Source organism: Pseudonaja textilis, chromosome 1 (assembly GCF_049901715.1).
Source record: "Pseudonaja textilis isolate UNSWEBS1 chromosome 1, rPseTex1.2, whole genome shotgun sequence".
Lineage (NCBI taxonomy): Eukaryota > Metazoa > Chordata > Lepidosauria > Squamata > Elapidae > Pseudonaja > Pseudonaja textilis.
Window position 1 is genome coordinate 99,281,634 of NC_141990.1, and position 17,893 is coordinate 99,299,526.

Sequence of the window (17,893 nt, forward strand, 5' to 3'; positions counted from 1 at the left end):
ATGGAACAAAACCTGGCAAGCTAATAATTTGTATTTTGAAAAACTTCAAGTGGACTTGAAGTTTAACATTTTAAAAGATAGGAACAGGTATAGACGTGTTTTATATAAATGTGCAAATACTTATATTCATAAAAATATATTGAAAATCACCCTGCGTGTTGGAAGTGGAAAGTATATAGATTATTGTATGTGTATAAATACGTATACAGATAAACCATCATTTGAAAGACTGTTTGTTTTCCATCTTTTTTAATGAGATTTTGACATGACAGAAATAATTTCTTGAGAATAGAAATGGATAGTGTATTATTTCCTACTTGCACAAAGACTGATACTGCAGAGTTTGGAAAAATCCTTTAACAATTACTGAATAACTTTTCTGTCCATATGTCAATAGGCACTTCAGAGACTTTTCTGGAGGATAATTTAGAAACTGAGACTGCAGAGTATAGCAGAACTATTTATAGAAGTTTTTATTGCTGATTTAATTGCTTTTGTAAATAACTATAATTTGATATTAAAATATTCCTTAATAAGATGCTTCTTGTTAAATTAATCTTAAGAGATTAATGCTTTTCATATTTTCCCTTTACATACAATGTTTCATATACAAACACACACACACAAAGACTGGCATATAGAACTTATTTTCTGATTGTGCAAATTGAATAACCATAGGTACAAAAAAAGGGTTTAATATGATTTTACTGGAAGTTGATTAGAAATCATGTAGTCTTGCATTTTATAGATTAGAACGAAGTAATCCTCACTTAACTGATTGCAGTTGGGATCAGTAATTGTCAGTTGCAAGTAATCAGGAACAGGAATTGAGTTCAAAGCATTAGAAGTCTATTACATGCTACCGATACACAAGAGTCTGATCTACTAATTGTCAAACCAAATTGGCGTTAGATAAGGGTCAATGGAGTGAGAACATAATGACTGCAAACTGATGACACCTTTGACCCTACTATCAGGCTTAGTCTGCTCATCTACAGTAATTCTGTCACTAAGCAATGCAGACATACAGTAAAATATCATGTGACCATACCCAGTTTATGATGTTAGTTCCAGCTGCTGCCATTAAGCAAATCACCTTGATCAATAATGTGACCACAACTTGAGATTTCCTGTTGGCTTTCCCATTAACTTTGTTGGAAGCAAGCTGTGAGGTCACAAATGGTGATCCTTGACCACGGGTATACTACAACAGTCATAAATTCAAGAACTAGTCATAAATCTCATTTTCAGTGCAAACGTACCTTTGAATGGTTGTTGAACAAATAGTCAATAAGCAAGGACTACTTGTAGTTTATAGAAAGACTGTGTGAGCTGAGCTGAAATTTGCAATCCACTCCAATATATTATACCTGAACTTACATTGCAAAATTACCATAGGTTAAAACTATGGATGGTGATGATTACTTACAAACAGAACATAATTCTTCATAACATTTTTGAAAGAGAAAATACTTAGCAAATACTTAGTAAAACTTTAGATATAACCTTTATCAACTAATGTTGATTATAGTAACTAAATTAACTATAATTCAAGGGCATGGTAATGAAACAACTTTTTATGGCTTTTTATGGCTTTGAACATGCATATCTGCAAGACTGCCTGCTCCAAACGAAATCTGCCCATTGGATCATCTTCAAAGACCCACAGGCAAATCTTATCTATGGTAGACCTTCTCTTGTGGTACAGCTGGTCCATCATCCATATCAATGTTCTGCAGTGGTATTAATATTCAGATGTTTTATAGAGTAAGATGGGCAGTTTTTCTGAAGCCATGGCTGAATAACTCATTGCAAATAGTTTCAGCTCCAAGGGGGCTATACAATGAAGTCACTGTGGGTAGAGTCAAACACTCTTAATCTTTTTTTTTAAAGGTTTTGAGGGGACAGTGGATATTAAATGCAATGATATTACTATGCTTTGGAAACTTAAAAAGGGTTAACAAAAAAAAAAAGTCTATACCACCCACCCAAAGTCAGAGGTTTTCTGGTACATTTTGGGAGGCAGCAAAAGGTGCCGGATCCCTCTGCCTCCCAACTGCTCCCTCCCAGATTACAATTCTCCTACAGCTATCAATAGAAGGGAAGCAGGGCTCCATCCCTCATATCCAGCTGTATGCTAATGAGCTGAAACTCTGGAATGATGCTGTTTATAAACTTTAACAATCAATCTATCCCCACGAGCTGCAAAACAAATCTCAACTGCAGACTGCATGCTAAGGGTGCGCTTTTAAACCATTAAGATTTTGAACCTCATTAGACTCAAGTATTCCTTTAAAAAGTAATTTAGAGAAAATGAATGGTGTAAAGAGGAAAACATTTGGAGCATACAAATCTTTAGCACCTAAGAATCCTAAAGATACGAGGTCTTTCTTATTTATACTGGTGGTCCTCAGTTAGCAACCACTTATTCAGTGACCATTCAAACTTATGACAGCATTGAACAAGTAGTACTTACAAATAGTCCCCCAAATTCTGGCTAATGGAAAGCTCCTGCAATTATGTCATTGTGATTGGAGTGGTCAGCAACTGAACCACATTTTCAACTTCTGTAATATCTTGCAGTCACATAATCACAATTTGCAAACTTCCAGGTCAACTTTCCACAAAGAAAGTTGATGGGGATTGAAGTCAGCAGGAAGTCAGATCACAGTCACGTGAAGTCCTTGCTTAACAAATAATGGTAATTCACTTGATGATGGCAACCATGGACTGCCAGAACTATCCTTACTAAATGGCAGTCACGTAATACCGTAATATTATGACTAAGTCACTTACTGATGGAAAGTCTGGTCCCAATTACCATCATTAAGGATACTAGTATGCTGTTTCACAGTTTCTAAGACTAAGGGCAAAATGGAATAGAGCATTTACAGATAGGGCCCTCATCTCCTTAAAAAAGTATATCTTTTATTATACTACCTATTCAAGTTTTTTTTTTTACTGCAAGCAATTGAATAGTCTGCTCTTTCAGGAGATCCGGGTATACCAGAAAGTAGCCCACCCAGAATTTTGATTATGTTGGTTGTGAAGTCTGGAAAAGCTGTCATAAAGAGTATAGCAACATCATGCCCACTGGGATAGCTAAATTCTGTCAAGAATGAGTGAATAAATTCCATTGCCTTCTAATGTTTTATTTGTAGAAAAAATAATAAAGACAGTGTAGGCATATTCTGCTGCAAGTTCTATTTAGTGTTAGAATAAATTATTTTCAGATACCACTGTGGAAAATTGTGGATTTTAAATAATGACTTGTATTTGGCGGGGGTGTGAATGTCAATATTCTGATGAATACAAATGTCAATATTCTGATGAATACCTTATTTGGCATTTTAAAGGCTTCTTGCCCTTATGACATTTTTTTAATTTGATGTAGGAAGTCTGTAGTAATTTAAAGTTTTGGACCTGGACTCAAAGGGCCCTCATAAAACAAGTGAGTAATTTTGAAATCAAGTATTCTTTTTTCAGTCTAATTTACTCGGAATAGCCATATCCCATCTCTACACTTGGGGGTGGGTGGAGGGTATGCCAATCTCTACATTTGGGTAAAGGGGTATGCTGGCCAACTTGCTTGGAAAAAGGAAAAAATAAACAGAGATAACAAAGAGGAATGGTAGAAGAGAAGGCAGTCAAGGGAGTTAAGATGTTAAAGTGCAAACTCTTCTCTTCCTTAAAACGTTAAGCAGTTACATCAAGTAGCCCTTCCGCAATGTAGGGGTCCAAATTGAGACAGATCTGTTTGAGTACATTCTTGAAGAAAGAACCAAATGTTCAGAGCAAGCATTCTGCTTGTATTATACAAGTTTACCAAGTTCTTTCCTTTTCTAAAAGATCTTGTTTCTTGCTGCAGGCAAGGAATATAACACACTTGGATTCCATTTTAATCACACTGTACAATTTCTCCTCTTGAGGGAGAAAAAAATTATCTGTCAATGTTACCTATGTCATACATGGTGTTTTAGACACCAGTCAGGTAGAAAACAATACAATAATCAAGAACCATTAAGGAAGAAACCACACCCTATCAAACCTGCAAGCCACCATATATAACCAAACAGCAAACTTCATACTCACCATGACCATGAATGAAATGTCACTAAGCAAGCGAGTGCATAGACAAACAAGCACACAAGATCTTCACATGATTTTATATATTTTGACTTGGCCCTCCCCCAATGGCGTCCAATGTCATTTTTTGTATGGAAGCCATTCTAGTGCCCTTTTCGTTTTGTCCTTTTTTGTACTTGTTCAAGCTCTACATTATCCTTCTTATATCCTTAGTATAATACACAGTAGAGTAAGTAGCTGAAAAGTATACAGCCAAAAAAAAAAAGGAACACAGTGCTGAAGAGTTCCAAAAGACAAAAAAAGAAAGAAACCCTCCAAATTGACCATGTTTGGTACTGTGGGGCCAGGGAGAGAAGTAAAAAAGAAGGATCAGCCTAGAATCGTTACAAATGAATTAAGTCTAGCCCCCCTCACCTTGACTGCTGTTACCATTATCAATTTATAACCAGGTGCTCACTGTTAGTTGAAAAGATTCCTGTGCATAGGCTTTTAGCAATAATTCAGTTAAAGTGAAACTTTATGTAAAGACTTGGTCTTTCATGCCTGACAGAAACATTATTCTAGAAACGCAGTTTCAGAATGACAGAACTGAAGCCTCCAAGTTGGTCTCTACAGCTGGTATATTGAAAGAGTATATTAGACAGATGGGAGTCGGAGGAAGGGATATCATTTTTGACGCAATGTAGACAATTTTTTTCTAGAACTGACTCATGGGTTCTTGCTTCTGTAACTTTCAGGATTTATTATAACATTTGTGTTATGAGTTGATCCTGAAAGAAGCTTGAACTGGTAGAGGAAGTCATAATCAGCCTGTTCTGCTACAATTTAACTGGTTATCATTTTGCTCAAGCTTCCTGAACCAGGGTTTACCAGGTAAATCTGATACATATCTGCTAAGCATTTCTTTGTGGCCAGCAGTGGTTAATCCAAGATAATTTTATAAAGGAATATTGTAGCCTTAAAAGCACATGTGTGCAGACACACAGACACAGACAAAAAGACAGACACACACACACACACACACACACACACACAGACACACACACAGAGGAGGCTTAAAGTTTAAGCCTTTGCGACCCAAAAAAAGGATTTAAGCACCATTTAAGTTTTGCTAAAATAGTAATATTTGCAGTTATTATTTTTCATTTAGTAAAGATGATATAAATAGACATAAAATTTTTGCAACGATTCACAACGTTTAAATTGGAAATGAGAAAATTTACATCAGCACTGGGATTTAGAAGGAACTAAAACTTAAACCAAACTAAATGGTTGCTAATTTTTTTACTTCTATGTATACTGCTCACATATACCCATTTTATTTAAAATAGTGTGTTTTAGACACTACTTTAAATATCAGAAAAGTATAGCAAATATAGCTGAAAAGATGGGGGGAATGAAATAAATTTTCCATCTCCTAGGCCTTGAGACACATTGATTCTATGTCTGGAAAATACCTATCAATCATTTGAATACTAGATATCACAACATTATAAAGTCATTTATAAATACTTTTTCATAAAATGCTTACAATTGTCTTTTTTAGTAGAAATTTTAAAGTTCTAGCATATTTTGATATGTTGTATGAGAAAAGAGGAGAAATTTTCCCTAGCACATAATAAATTATGACTTGACCAAATAATTTTATGAATCCAACAGGACAAAAAATAAAAAAGACTGTCTGGAATTCAGTGGCACATAAATTTAATAAATCAGGTGCAATTCTACAAAAGTTTGGCTAATTTTCAAAAGTAATTTCCACTCAGAGAAAAAAATTTTTTTTATTAATTCCCAAGTAATTCTTCTAATAGTTTCTATCAGTGAAAGTACTGGGTAAGTTTATATCAGACAGAGAGAGATATATATATTCAAATTCAAAATGAGAAAGAATTAGTTGACCATAAGAAGAATAACCTGCTTCCAAATGTCCTGGATTCTCCAGCACTGGAAGTTTTCAAACAAAATTTGGACCAGTGAGCCCTTTTGATAATAGTGCCCTGCCTTCTGAGGTCATTTCTCTCTTTCAGGAGATACTTTCTTCTCCCACCTTTTTAACTTTCTGCAAATTATTAAAGACTTGGTGGTTCCCTCAGGCCTTCAGCTAGGAGGTGATTGATCCCCTTTTGATTTTTTGGCTCTGCTTCCTGATCAATTATATTCTTTTCCTCTGATTGTTTTCATAAAAGTTTATTTTCAATTTTTAATTGTAAGCTGTGCAAAGCTTCTGTGGAGTTGGGTGGGCTTGAAACTGAATGGATATATAAATAAATGCATTTTTAAAAGGAAGTGCTCAATTGGCTTAAACATAATACAATCTTTTTCATTTAAAGCAGAGTGTTAGGCCCAGCTTCCGTACCAAAAGTCAGAGAGCTATAATGATGGCACTTTAGAAATCCAGGGAAAGATAGGTAGAACATCTTCATGGCAGAAGTAATCCATCCAGCAAGAAAATAAAAATCAGATAAGGAGTAGTTCAGAACCAGCCAAAGTCATTTTCATTTCTATACTGTATCCATTTAAGAAATGGGCAAATTTCCCAGATTACCATGTGACAAGCTGGTCACATTCATTGTTTCATGCTGGTTGCATTCGTCTTTTCATGCTGATTTTAAAGACAAAAAGAAACCCCACATTTAAAAAAATCAATACAAGTTCTCCCATCTTTAAAACCCTGAAGCACCAGAAAATTGCAACAGTTTGCAATATAGCTACGAGGACCATCTAGACCAATTCCTGAGATTTCCTTGGTAAATTTCTTTTTTCCAGAGGTGGACTGCCATTGCCTGCTTCCTAGGGCTGATAAAAAGTAACTTGCCCAACAGTTGGCCTTGTGTCCAAGAATAGGACGAAAACTCAATCTCTTGGTTTCTAGCTATACTACCTCAACCATTACGCCACACGTTGGCATTGAAAACATCTTGCTGCCAGATCTATTTTTGCAGTTGGTTAGTCAGACAAGTAAATTAGAGTTATGATGCAAATCTAGAGTTATAGAACAATCACTGATTCTAAACTGACCTAAGAAAAGTATGCAGGCAAAATGTTGCTAGGGAACATAAGCAGAAGCCCACTATTGCATTGGTTACTGTGGGAACAAATGTTCTACCTACATTCTTAAAGAATTCAATGAATGCTGGTAGGAAAAGGTAGGAATCTAATAGAAGCCTAGTACAGTATAAAAAGAACTAATACAATATGGTTGCAAGATCTATGTGAAGGAAGGAAGGCAATGTTCACAAATGTCAGTATTCCTATGATCACTACAAAGTAGCAGAAATTAAGTTCACATTGTTCAAAAAGCTAAATAATGTTGGCTCTGATGAAACTTTGGGTACAATAATAGAAAATTCCAGGGCTATGTGCTATGCTTGGAAATCATCATCATCATCATCATCATCATCATCACACTACTACATCACCACAATAATACTATCCCAGAAAATGACAATAGCAAATCATTTCTGTACTCGTCAAGAAAACAACTAGGAGATGTCCATACAGTTGAACCTGAGGAGTCATTTTCTTTTTTATTGTTTTAATATATTCCAATGACGTTAAGCATCATCATGAAACCAAATGAATTTGTCTGCAAAACGAAGTACCCAAAGTGAAAGGGGTCCAATCTTCTGTTTCTCCCCCCACTCTAATGACAAATCAGCTATAGTCAGCTGTTACTTCAAGTGGGACCTGGTGGCCCAAACTGTGCTTAGTCATCTCACAGATGGGATGAAATAACTTTGATGAGGGAGGGAAGGGTGATTTCTGTGCTGAACAGCAGGAAGGCACACTTCTAATATTTTATGGAGTGAGACTGACAAAATAATTAACCTTCCACCCACAGGGAAGCTGTGGTTATGTTGTTTCTGTTCCCCCTTTATAATGGAAGAGAACGCTGGGTTGAAGGCTTAACCCCTTATGAAGAAGTTCCCCACCCTCCTTAATCATTAAGATAGAACAGAAAGCCGCAAGCTTCTAGACTGATATTCAGAAGCCCTATTCCTCTTGGTCAAGGACTTTGTTTGGTTTTGTTTAACAAAGCTACACATTTTTAAACCTTAAAATAGGGATTCTGAATAGCTTAGTACCTTTGAAGGATTCCAATAAGAAGACCGATCTTGATTTACAGGCTACGTACCAATTCTTCTGCAAGAGCAGCCATGTTAATTTCCTACCGTAGTATCTGCCATGAAAGCAGCAGATTTTGCTAATTTGTTCATACCCTGCCTGAGCATCCTGTTCCTTAAGAAGATGTGATGAGCTGAGCTGATTGGCTCACAGAAGTAAAGCTTTAATGAAAATGAATTGATTGCATTTGGTTATGGGAAGCATAATGGGGGTGGCAAGGATATACACAGTTACACCATTGGGGACTTTTGTCCTGAGTTTAGTTACCATGGAGCTTTTCATTCTAATGCTGAAGATCAAATTAAACATGATGAAGAAGTGAAACAAACAAAGGGCATGGAAACAAAAACAAAAAAAAGATCCTGCTTATGGAGAAGATCCAGGTCATATGGATGGCTAATGGAGACACTAGGTATGAAAACTCTGGATCAGGACAATGCAAAGAACAGAAGATGGGGCTATCTATTCCTACAGGAAAAATGATCGGCAACTTGTAGCACTTTCCCCAACAGCAGAAGAAATGGTGACAAATCAGAAACACAAGTTCATCATAAAACCAGTCACAGCAGCCAAATGCTCCACTACCAAAGCAACAATCCAATCTCCCACAAGGGAAGCTGTGTAAGAACTCTATTTAGATGAGCACAAACACACTGCCTGAACATCAGGGGAAAGGAAACAGAACGCCTATACAACATTTTCCCACAAAATGGATACCCATGCAACTTTTTTTAAAAAGTGCCTGATATTCAGCCTTCTACACCACAACCAACCAGCACAAGCTATGAAAAAGATAACACTGCCATACATCAAAAACATCTGCAAAACAACCAACAGACTATTACAACTACATGGCATTACCATAGCACGTAAAACTATAATCCTCCAAAACATCTTAAATAAGCTTAAGGACCCAGTAGCACAAGAAGATATCACCTACAGGCATCATCTACAATGTACAGTATAAGGACTGTAGCTGCCATTATGTACAGACAGGCAGAAGACTGGCAAATAACATCCATGAACTTGAACTATCAGTCAGAAGACATGATGAAAATTCCTTAATTGTATTATACATGGCAAACTTTTAACTATAGTTTCAAGTAGGAAACTGTGAGCATCCTAGATCAAGCTAAATCCAAGGGAATTCCTGGAACAACAGGCACACAGAAATAAACCACATTTATACATCACTCAAGAGAGACAATAACAAAACTAAAAAGGAAACAAAAAGACCAATCCACCTCCTTGCCAGCAATCAACAGCCAGGTAATAACACCAGGATTAATACCAGACTAACAATCAAGCAGTGAACAGTACCAATCAAGGAACTACCAACTCAGACAATCAGAAAACAACAGCAAGTTTAATCCTGAGATACTAATATTCTCTTCTATTGGTAAAATCTCTTTCAGTCTGAGGACCTTCTTCAGAATTCTTTATTATGGCCATTGCTAGAATACCAAAGTCTACACAACTGGAAAGCTCTAAACCTCTCATGGGCTCTATTGTCAAGTGAAGACTAAACCGTTTCCTCTGCCATAGACTAACACCACTGTGCTGCCTTGATTTTACTAAAACTGACATGAAGAATATTACAAATGTGATAAAAGTAGAGGCCAGATAGCTCTGGCTAGCTTGATACAGACAAAATCCTCTCAAATCTGTCTTTTAGGGACATAGTTGTCTCCAAAATACCTAATTTAGCTCTCTGCTACATAACATAACTCATCTATTTTTAAAAAGCAAGGAAAGCAAAAGTATGTTGCACATAAATGAGTATTAGGAACATATTTTTTAAAGTAAATAGTTCATTGTATCAAGCAAGTCACAGAAGAAATGTAAACAACCTCACAGAGATTGTCCTTTGACTTCTTCCACTGCAATTCTGACCTCTTGGAAGTATAGGGATGGATGATAATTGATTTATTTAATAAAATCAGCCTTGAAACACTAAAAGATCCAAACTTTCTTTATGAAATACAAAAAAAAACAAAGATAAAAGATAACTACATTTTGTTCATAATAATTAGCATGGATTAATCAGTGGAACAACTTGCCATGATTTATCTTTATTTTTGAAGAATCTAGGAGAGTGGTCCCCAAACTTGGCAACTTTAAGACTTGTGACTTCGATTCCCAGAATTCCTCAGCCAACATAGCTGGCTGAGGAATTCTGGGAGTTAAAGTTCACAAGTCTTAAAGTTGCCAAGTTTGGATACTTGTGATCTAGGATTATGCACTTAAACATAGACTCTGGAATAAAAAATCTTACAGATTCATTTATCTCTGCAAACAAAATGTAATATATGAATTAAAAACAAAAAAGTGGTCACCATAACAAAATCTTAAACCACAAAGTTTATGTAGTCCTATGTACTAAAATTTCTGTTTCAAAACAAGTAACCAGCTCAGAAAGAGTTAATTTTCCATTACAATGGTAACTGCAAATGGTCACTAAAGGCATTTTATGATGCATTTTTGAAAGCAACAATTACTTCAATATTCACCAAAACATGTGTTTTTATTATATTCATCTCTTTTATTCACAAGCTAATAGTATCTTCAAGTAGTCTAAAGCAGATTTTGTTCTGTAAATTTATTTTTGTTTATATCAGATGGTCATTTTAGCATACCAGTGTTTCTCTATCCCCTATAAGGAAATGCTGCATTTAGAGATTCTGATCCTCAAATACATTTCATATAGCTTATTGCAACTTATTTTGGAAAACATATGAAAATGGATGGTTTGTGATAGAGAATTAACAAAGAGGCAGTTGTTTGATGAGAGCCACAAGAAGGATCTGAAGCTGAATGAATGCATATTTTAAACAAGTCTGGAGAAAATACAGTTGCTCCTTTTATTCCCCACATGTTTGTAACAGTCCCTCATACTCAGCAGCGGAATTAGTCCTACACATTCTAATTATTTCACCTGTTTTCAAACGACTTTTCCCATTCTAAGCTTTTCTTCTGCATAGTATGAATGCTTTCTGATTATCAGAAAGATATAATTTTACCCCCATCCGCTACCGCTGCTGTGAAGGCAAAGAGAGATTTGTTAGATTCAGATGAGTTTAGACACCACTGCCACGGAATGGGACAATTCACCACAACCAAACTCACCACGAGAAAACTTCAATGTGGGGACAATTCAATAATTCAATTTAATTATTTAAAATAATTTTAAAAATAATTTTCATTTTTGGTCATTCACATTTCACTTTGTCCCTCCTTTGGCATCCTTTAATAATTCCATTCTATCATTTCTTTTATATTAGTATAACTCTCGTCCTGTGGCAAGTTGTCCATGGCGAGTTTTCCAAATACAAAGGAAACAGATTCTATCTAGTCTACTTTTACCTTAGTCCTGCATTTGTATTAGCAGCCTGTTAGATTGCATAATAACAGTAACTCCAAAATCTTAGCAATAAATATATTTAAGTGGTGGCATCTCTTTTCTATTCTTTATACCCTTTGATTTTATGCCTGACAAACCACCTGTTTCCCTCTTCCCCCCTTTTTTTAATCTGTGCCTTTGAGTCACTGTTTACTCCTAATAACTACCTAGACTAGTCCCTGCACTACACCATCTACTGTACGGAATAACAAGAGACAGTGCCCCACCAAGAGATTTGAATATTTCAGCCCATACTTGCTGCTGTATATGTTCATTCAACTTGCATCAGTCCTAAACTGCAATTTATTCCAACTAGAAATTAAAACTTAGTCTATTGATTAAGATGACATATTATATTAATGTAAATATATACTTGTACAATATACACATATCATAAAACATTAGATAAACTTGCTTCTTAAGAAAAGATTAATATAGTCCAACTAGAAACAATGTAATGATATCTTATTACTATTCTACTACATTCAATGCCAAGCTAACCAGACATATTAGACTTTTTAAATTACTTAAGCAGTTGATACTTTTCTAACTTACCAGTAGATACTTTCATAATAATGAAATATTCCTTGAAGCCAAGTCAAAGCAATAATTTTAAGTTTACCACTTACTCTTCAGTGAGAAAAAACAATAGGGATAACATAGTATGTATTTTGTATGAAGTTCATGCTCAGTTTCAAGCAGACATTTGCAATCACTTAAACCATAATAGGAAGGTACAACCTTGTTGTTCATAGCACACCAGCCCCTCCTTCCACTGTCTCCCTGAGTCCGCCCAAATTCATGTACACTATGTCTATGACAGTTTCCCTAATAACTGATTTTCAAAATAATCTGATAATAGTGCTATTAGAAATTAAAATAAATGCATTAGTTAATTTTGTTTTAGGTATAGAAATATTAACCCAAATCAGATGAATGGCAATTGTGTAAAGAATATATATATAATACTTAGATTTTCAATGTACAACTGAGTGGTAACATCCAAAAATGTACTGTGCAATGAGTTACCAACAATGTAATCCTATACATGAAATATATAGGAGCCATGATGGCGCAGTGGTTAGAATGCAGCATTGTCCGCTACAAGCAATTTGATTCTCACTGGCTCAAGATTGACTCAGCTTTCCATCATTCCAAGGTCGATAAAATGGGGACCCAGATTGTTGGAGACAAAATGCTGACTCTGTAAATTATTTAGACAGGGTTGTAAAGCACTATGAAGCGGTATATATGTCTAAATGCTATTGCTATATCCTGTTGAGTTCAATGGGAAATCTTACACAAGCTGATAGAGACTTATAGTCTACAACTGAAATCAACAGATGGTCAACATAACTTCAGCTTTTTTAACTGAAGGAAAAAAAAACACTGTCATAAGTACTGGCCACTAAACTTTCCTTAGAAAGTTCATTTAACTAGTTCATATAACTATGCATATCTAGATCTGGAATATTATATTCTTTAAAAAATTAAAATCATTTTAAGTTCAAATTAATTGGGTGGGGAACACTGTCATTTACAAAAAGGATGAAAACATTTTTCTAATTATAGTACACATTTTAGAAATTTCTATCAGTTTTTATTTCCACAAAATAAAGACTAAAATAAAGATGTAAGTAATAAAAAGATCTGTACTGTTAAATTAAGTTCACATGCCTTAACAGTTTTTCCCCTTATTATTACTTCTATGAGAATAGCGTGATTTTAAGTACTATGCAGTGGTTTTAAATTTGTATTTCACAATTTTACCCAGCAAATATTATTTCATCATGATTATTGAACTGTACTGTACTGCAGTTCCCTCTCCCCATCTAAAATAATAGAGAAATTGTTCTTTTCTCTTGTGTACAGGCTCACACATGGTTAAATGAACTATAGTTTACTAAGCTCAAATTTCTGGGTTCGCATAACACACTAGGCTAAAACCCTAGCCAACCAGCAGTAGTTTAGAATGATATACATGCATGGCTTGTATGCGCTTCGTGAGCTGTCATACTTCCTGCTTTACTCAACTAACAATTAAGAGTAGCCACTAAGAGTAGAATTCATATAACCCTAGAGAACACAAGGTGGCATTTGCCAGGATATCCTTGCCTCCGGGATGATGTTTTTCTTTTCTTACACAAGAGAAAAGAGCAATTTCTCCATTATTTTAGATGGGGAGAGGGAACTGCAGGTCACAGAGCTGATGTTTTGTGCCACCCTTGTGGCACAACCCACCCCCCAATCAGATTTTTACAAAGGAATTTCCCCATGTCGCTGTCAAATCACAACTGGCATGTTTCCCTGCAATATATTAAAAAAAACTATAAAAATAGAGGGGGAGTTTAAGGTGACAATACCAGAGAAAATGTGTTTTACACAGGATGTCAAATAAAACCAATAATAGTCACAGCTGGGCCCCCAGACTATATGACTGCATGGATAGGAGAGATATGAAGCGTTTTAGGTTACAAAAAAAAAAAAAGAAGATAAAGATGTCCTTATCTTTGAGGCAGTCTGATTCGGAGGACTACATGAAGGTGGAGGTACAGTTTTCTTGCAATTAAAATGGTATGCCATAGGGTAAAGAAATGCTCCGACATACATTTCAAAGCACAGTTTTGCATTTGTGCATATCTATATCTATAATATCTATCTATCTATTCGTAGATTTTCACGGGTACAGGTATGTAGATCTAGGTGTGTTCGGGTCTTTTCCTCTGTAAGATTATCTTGGTGACGTTTCGGCGAGGTCCCACTCGCCATCCTCAGGCTGGTGCTTCGGAAGCACCAGCCTGAGGATGGCGAGTGGGACCTCGCCGAAACGTCACCAAGATAATCTTACACAGGAAAAGACCCAAACACACCTAGACCTACACGCACACACAGTGTGTATGTATGTATGTATACACACACACACACCACACAAATCTGGGGTTTGGGAACACAACCTTGGCAGCACATCGCTCCCACTGAAGAGGCGGGTATCTAGCTGCCCTGCAGTCCAGCACTCCAACTTGGGATGCGTTGCAGTTGTGAGGCTGCAAGAAGTTCCATCCCCGAGTTGGAGGAAAGCGGCTCGGTTCTTTCCTCTGGTCGCCTTTCCGCTGTACTCAAGAACGCCCCCTTCAAAAGCTTTGCGGGATACCCTCCCCTCCCCCGGAATCCCCGGACCCATCGCCTGGCTGCTTTTTAAAGGCAGCTGGGAAAGGGAAGAAGCCCCAGGCGCCCATTTTTCCTCCCTCACCTGTCCTGAACATCAGTTGCTCGTCTTGGGGGTCTCCGAATTCCGACAGCAAGGACTTGAAGAGGATTCCGCAGGAGTTCTGGATCCCGAAGACAGTCCCGTTGCACCACATGGAGGCCAGCATGACCACCCAGCCCCAGCCTCCCTCAGGGGGCTCGGCCGTCTCCGGGTGCACTGGCGGCGGCTCACCCTGCTCCGCCGCCTTCTCGGGTGGACTCTGCGTGGCCCCGAGCCCAGCCACCAGGTCGAGTTCTGCGACCCCGGAGGCGAGCGAGGCTTCCCGCGGGCACCATACTCCGTTCTCCCTTTTCGGTTCGTCCTCGCCCGCCGACTCACTTTCTTCCGGAGCGGAGGGAAGGGTGCCCCCTTCCACCTCCTCGCTGACGGGAGACATGGCAGCGAAGCGAAGCGCCGAAAGGCGGCCTTGGGCTACAAGCTCGGCGCCTCTTAGCTCCCCCGAGGCAGCGCAAACATGCCCCGGGCGTCGAGGAAAGGAGGCGCGCGATCCAGAACTTGGCCAGCGGGACGCGAAGAGAAACGTTCCCCGCTCGCGCTCTTGCGACGCCGCTCAAGAACCTCGGAGCTCGATTTGCATGTTATTGCCTTTAATCCTCCTGCCGCACGAGCGAGCCAGCCCTTAAGGCGGTGCCGTTCGCGCGAGCCTCTTCCAGGTGGTTTTTTTTTTTTTTTGAAGGAGCAGCCCACGAGGAGGCGTGGCCTTCGAGCCGGAGATGTGTTTCTGCGCGCCCCGCCTCTTCAATATTCTGAACGTCCTCATTGGCTAAAGGGGATATGTGTCCCCCCCCACACACACCCTCTCTCTGAGGCCAACGAAGTGGGCAAACCGGGACAACGCGCGCGTGGGTAGGGAAGGGCGAGAGCGGGAGAAAGTGAGGTGGTGTTTTTTTTTTTTTTTTTAATCCGCGCGCGCCCGACAAGCCCATCCGTCAAAGAGATGACGACCACCCGAGGAAGGCGATTGGACGGGGATTGAAGGTGGGGCGGTGACAACGGCGGCGGCTGCTGCTGCTGCTGCTATTCTGCCTTCTGTGGCGGAGTCGCGTGAGAGGAGAAGTTTCCCTGCGCGCATGACGACGGTCTCTCTCTCTCTCTCTCTCTGAGGCTGGCCTTTGTGCCTGCGTGTCTCTGATGTCAGCCACCTCCCCCAAAGTTAGCGACAATTTATTGGCAGGGCTGTAGGGAAACAAAACGACTTTTGCCAAGGTACAGGGCAAAAGGGCAGGAGTTTGCACGTAGGGACAAGTAGAAAGGAACAATTGAGTATTGCTAACTCAGTAGATGCACCCCACATCATTTGACAAAGATTGACCCAGGTAGACCTGGTTCTTCTTTAACGAAGCAGCCATCAAAGGTATCAATCCAGAAGAGGACCCATATATTAAAAGTATCATATATTTAATTCTAGTATAAAGCATTCTGGACTAGAGCCCAGCCTTAATCATCAAAGGTTTATCAACCTCACTTCAAATATGTCCAATGTTCAGGGTGAGCGTTATCACTAAAGTAAGAAAACAGCAGCAGGTGTTCTTTCAAGAGAAGTAGGACATATATATAGGACATGGTGGCACAAATGTCAAGGCCTTGGGTGTCCCACAAACCAAGAGAGCCTCCAATTGCAATCTTTAGTATACGGAAAGTATTACGCTTTCAGGCTGAAAGAGCACAAATGGGGAGAAGAACCAAATTTTCTTGATCTCTAGGTGCATCTTAAGATCTTTTCTTTCCAAGAAAAAAGGGGCCTGAAAAATGGGATCCCCAGATGTTTATAAAAAGTAGAAAAGAACTTATAAAAGAACTATAAGGTGGGAATCCTGTGGCTGGATAAAATGGGCCTTCTGGAAGGAAGTAGATTTTTAGAGCGGGAAGGTTGAAGTCAACAGGCTGGTTGAGGATGGGAGATTGGGGTTCCTCAGCTTACCATGATGCTGCAAATCTCTTATTAGGCTGTATGCAGAGTATAAAAATTATAGTCAAACTCAGTTATATTCATTATACTCAGTTATAATAATTATAGTCAAACTGTCAGCCCACGGACTGGATACAACACACCCACCTCAGCTCTGTGAATGGGAAAAACATCATGAAACGTCATGTGACAGCAATGTGAAGCAGCAAGTTTGACACCTGTGGATATTATGAGCTTGCAAGGACACTTCTATGGTTTATATGGGATTGCAGAAGGGCTTTGTCTGGGTGGGTAGGGAGAGTCAATAGAGGGCTGATAGGATTATACAGTACAAACAGAGGAGCTGGGTTTAATCCTAGCCAAAAGGGCCGGGGGGAGGAGGTTCAGTCCCTGTTTTATTTTTTGGATTTATTTGGATTTATTCATTTTCATTATAAAGCAATTTCAAACGCACTGAAGATAATCTTATTAACTCTTTTCAATAAAAAGGGAATTATGTTTAGTCTTGGTGTTTTCTGTCCAGCACAGATTTTGCATGTGTGACCCTTAGAACACCTTTTAGTAGCCTTTTACGCAGTGGTTGTTGGATACCCCAATTCTTCTAAAAGTGTAAGAAATATTTTAGTGAGGGAGAGGGGAATTTTATCACAGCTGCAAAATGCAGAGCTGTAATTCCTCTAATGTTGACCCTTTTAGGGAGAGAGAGGCATGAAGAACATGTCTTTGTTTAATGACCACATTTGGGACCAGTAACCCAATCATTAAACAAAACTAAGTGAAACTGTGACCTTGGTTTGTTAATCTTACTTTGGCTTTCCTTTGCTTTACAGTCTTTCCTGTGAAGATCGTAAATATGAGGATTCGTCATAAAGTTATTTTTTTCATCAATGTGGTAAACTCTGAATAGTCAATAAATGAGGCAGTTACTAAAAAGGCTACCTGTAAGGAATTACTGAGCCATTGTAGGCATGTGTTGAATAAAATCACTCAGATCCATTTGGCTTTGACTGGTCAGTTGCTATTAAGTTGTTTGAAGCTGGGTCTTGCCCTAGTACCTGGGGACAAGGACAAGATGTTTTCGGGTGTTAGTGCTGCCAAATGGCTG

General features: G+C 38.2%; 1 protein-coding gene across 3 annotated transcripts in view; it reads right to left on the bottom strand.

Annotated features, from left to right (window-relative positions):
* The window catches only part of SLC16A10 (solute carrier family 16 member 10), a 33,952-nt gene extending 18,426 nt beyond the window's left edge, over nt 1–15,526 (bottom strand). For all 3 annotated transcript variants that reach the window (XM_087913046.1, XM_087913052.1, XM_087913048.1), the window contains exon 1: nt 14,862–15,526. In XM_087913046.1, the coding sequence (XP_087769172.1) occupies nt 14,862–15,255 (394 nt within the window). In that variant the 5' untranslated portion in view covers nt 15,256–15,526. The remainder of the gene's footprint in view (nt 1–14,861) is intronic.
* Between the last annotated feature and the right edge of the window lie 2,367 nt (nt 15,527–17,893).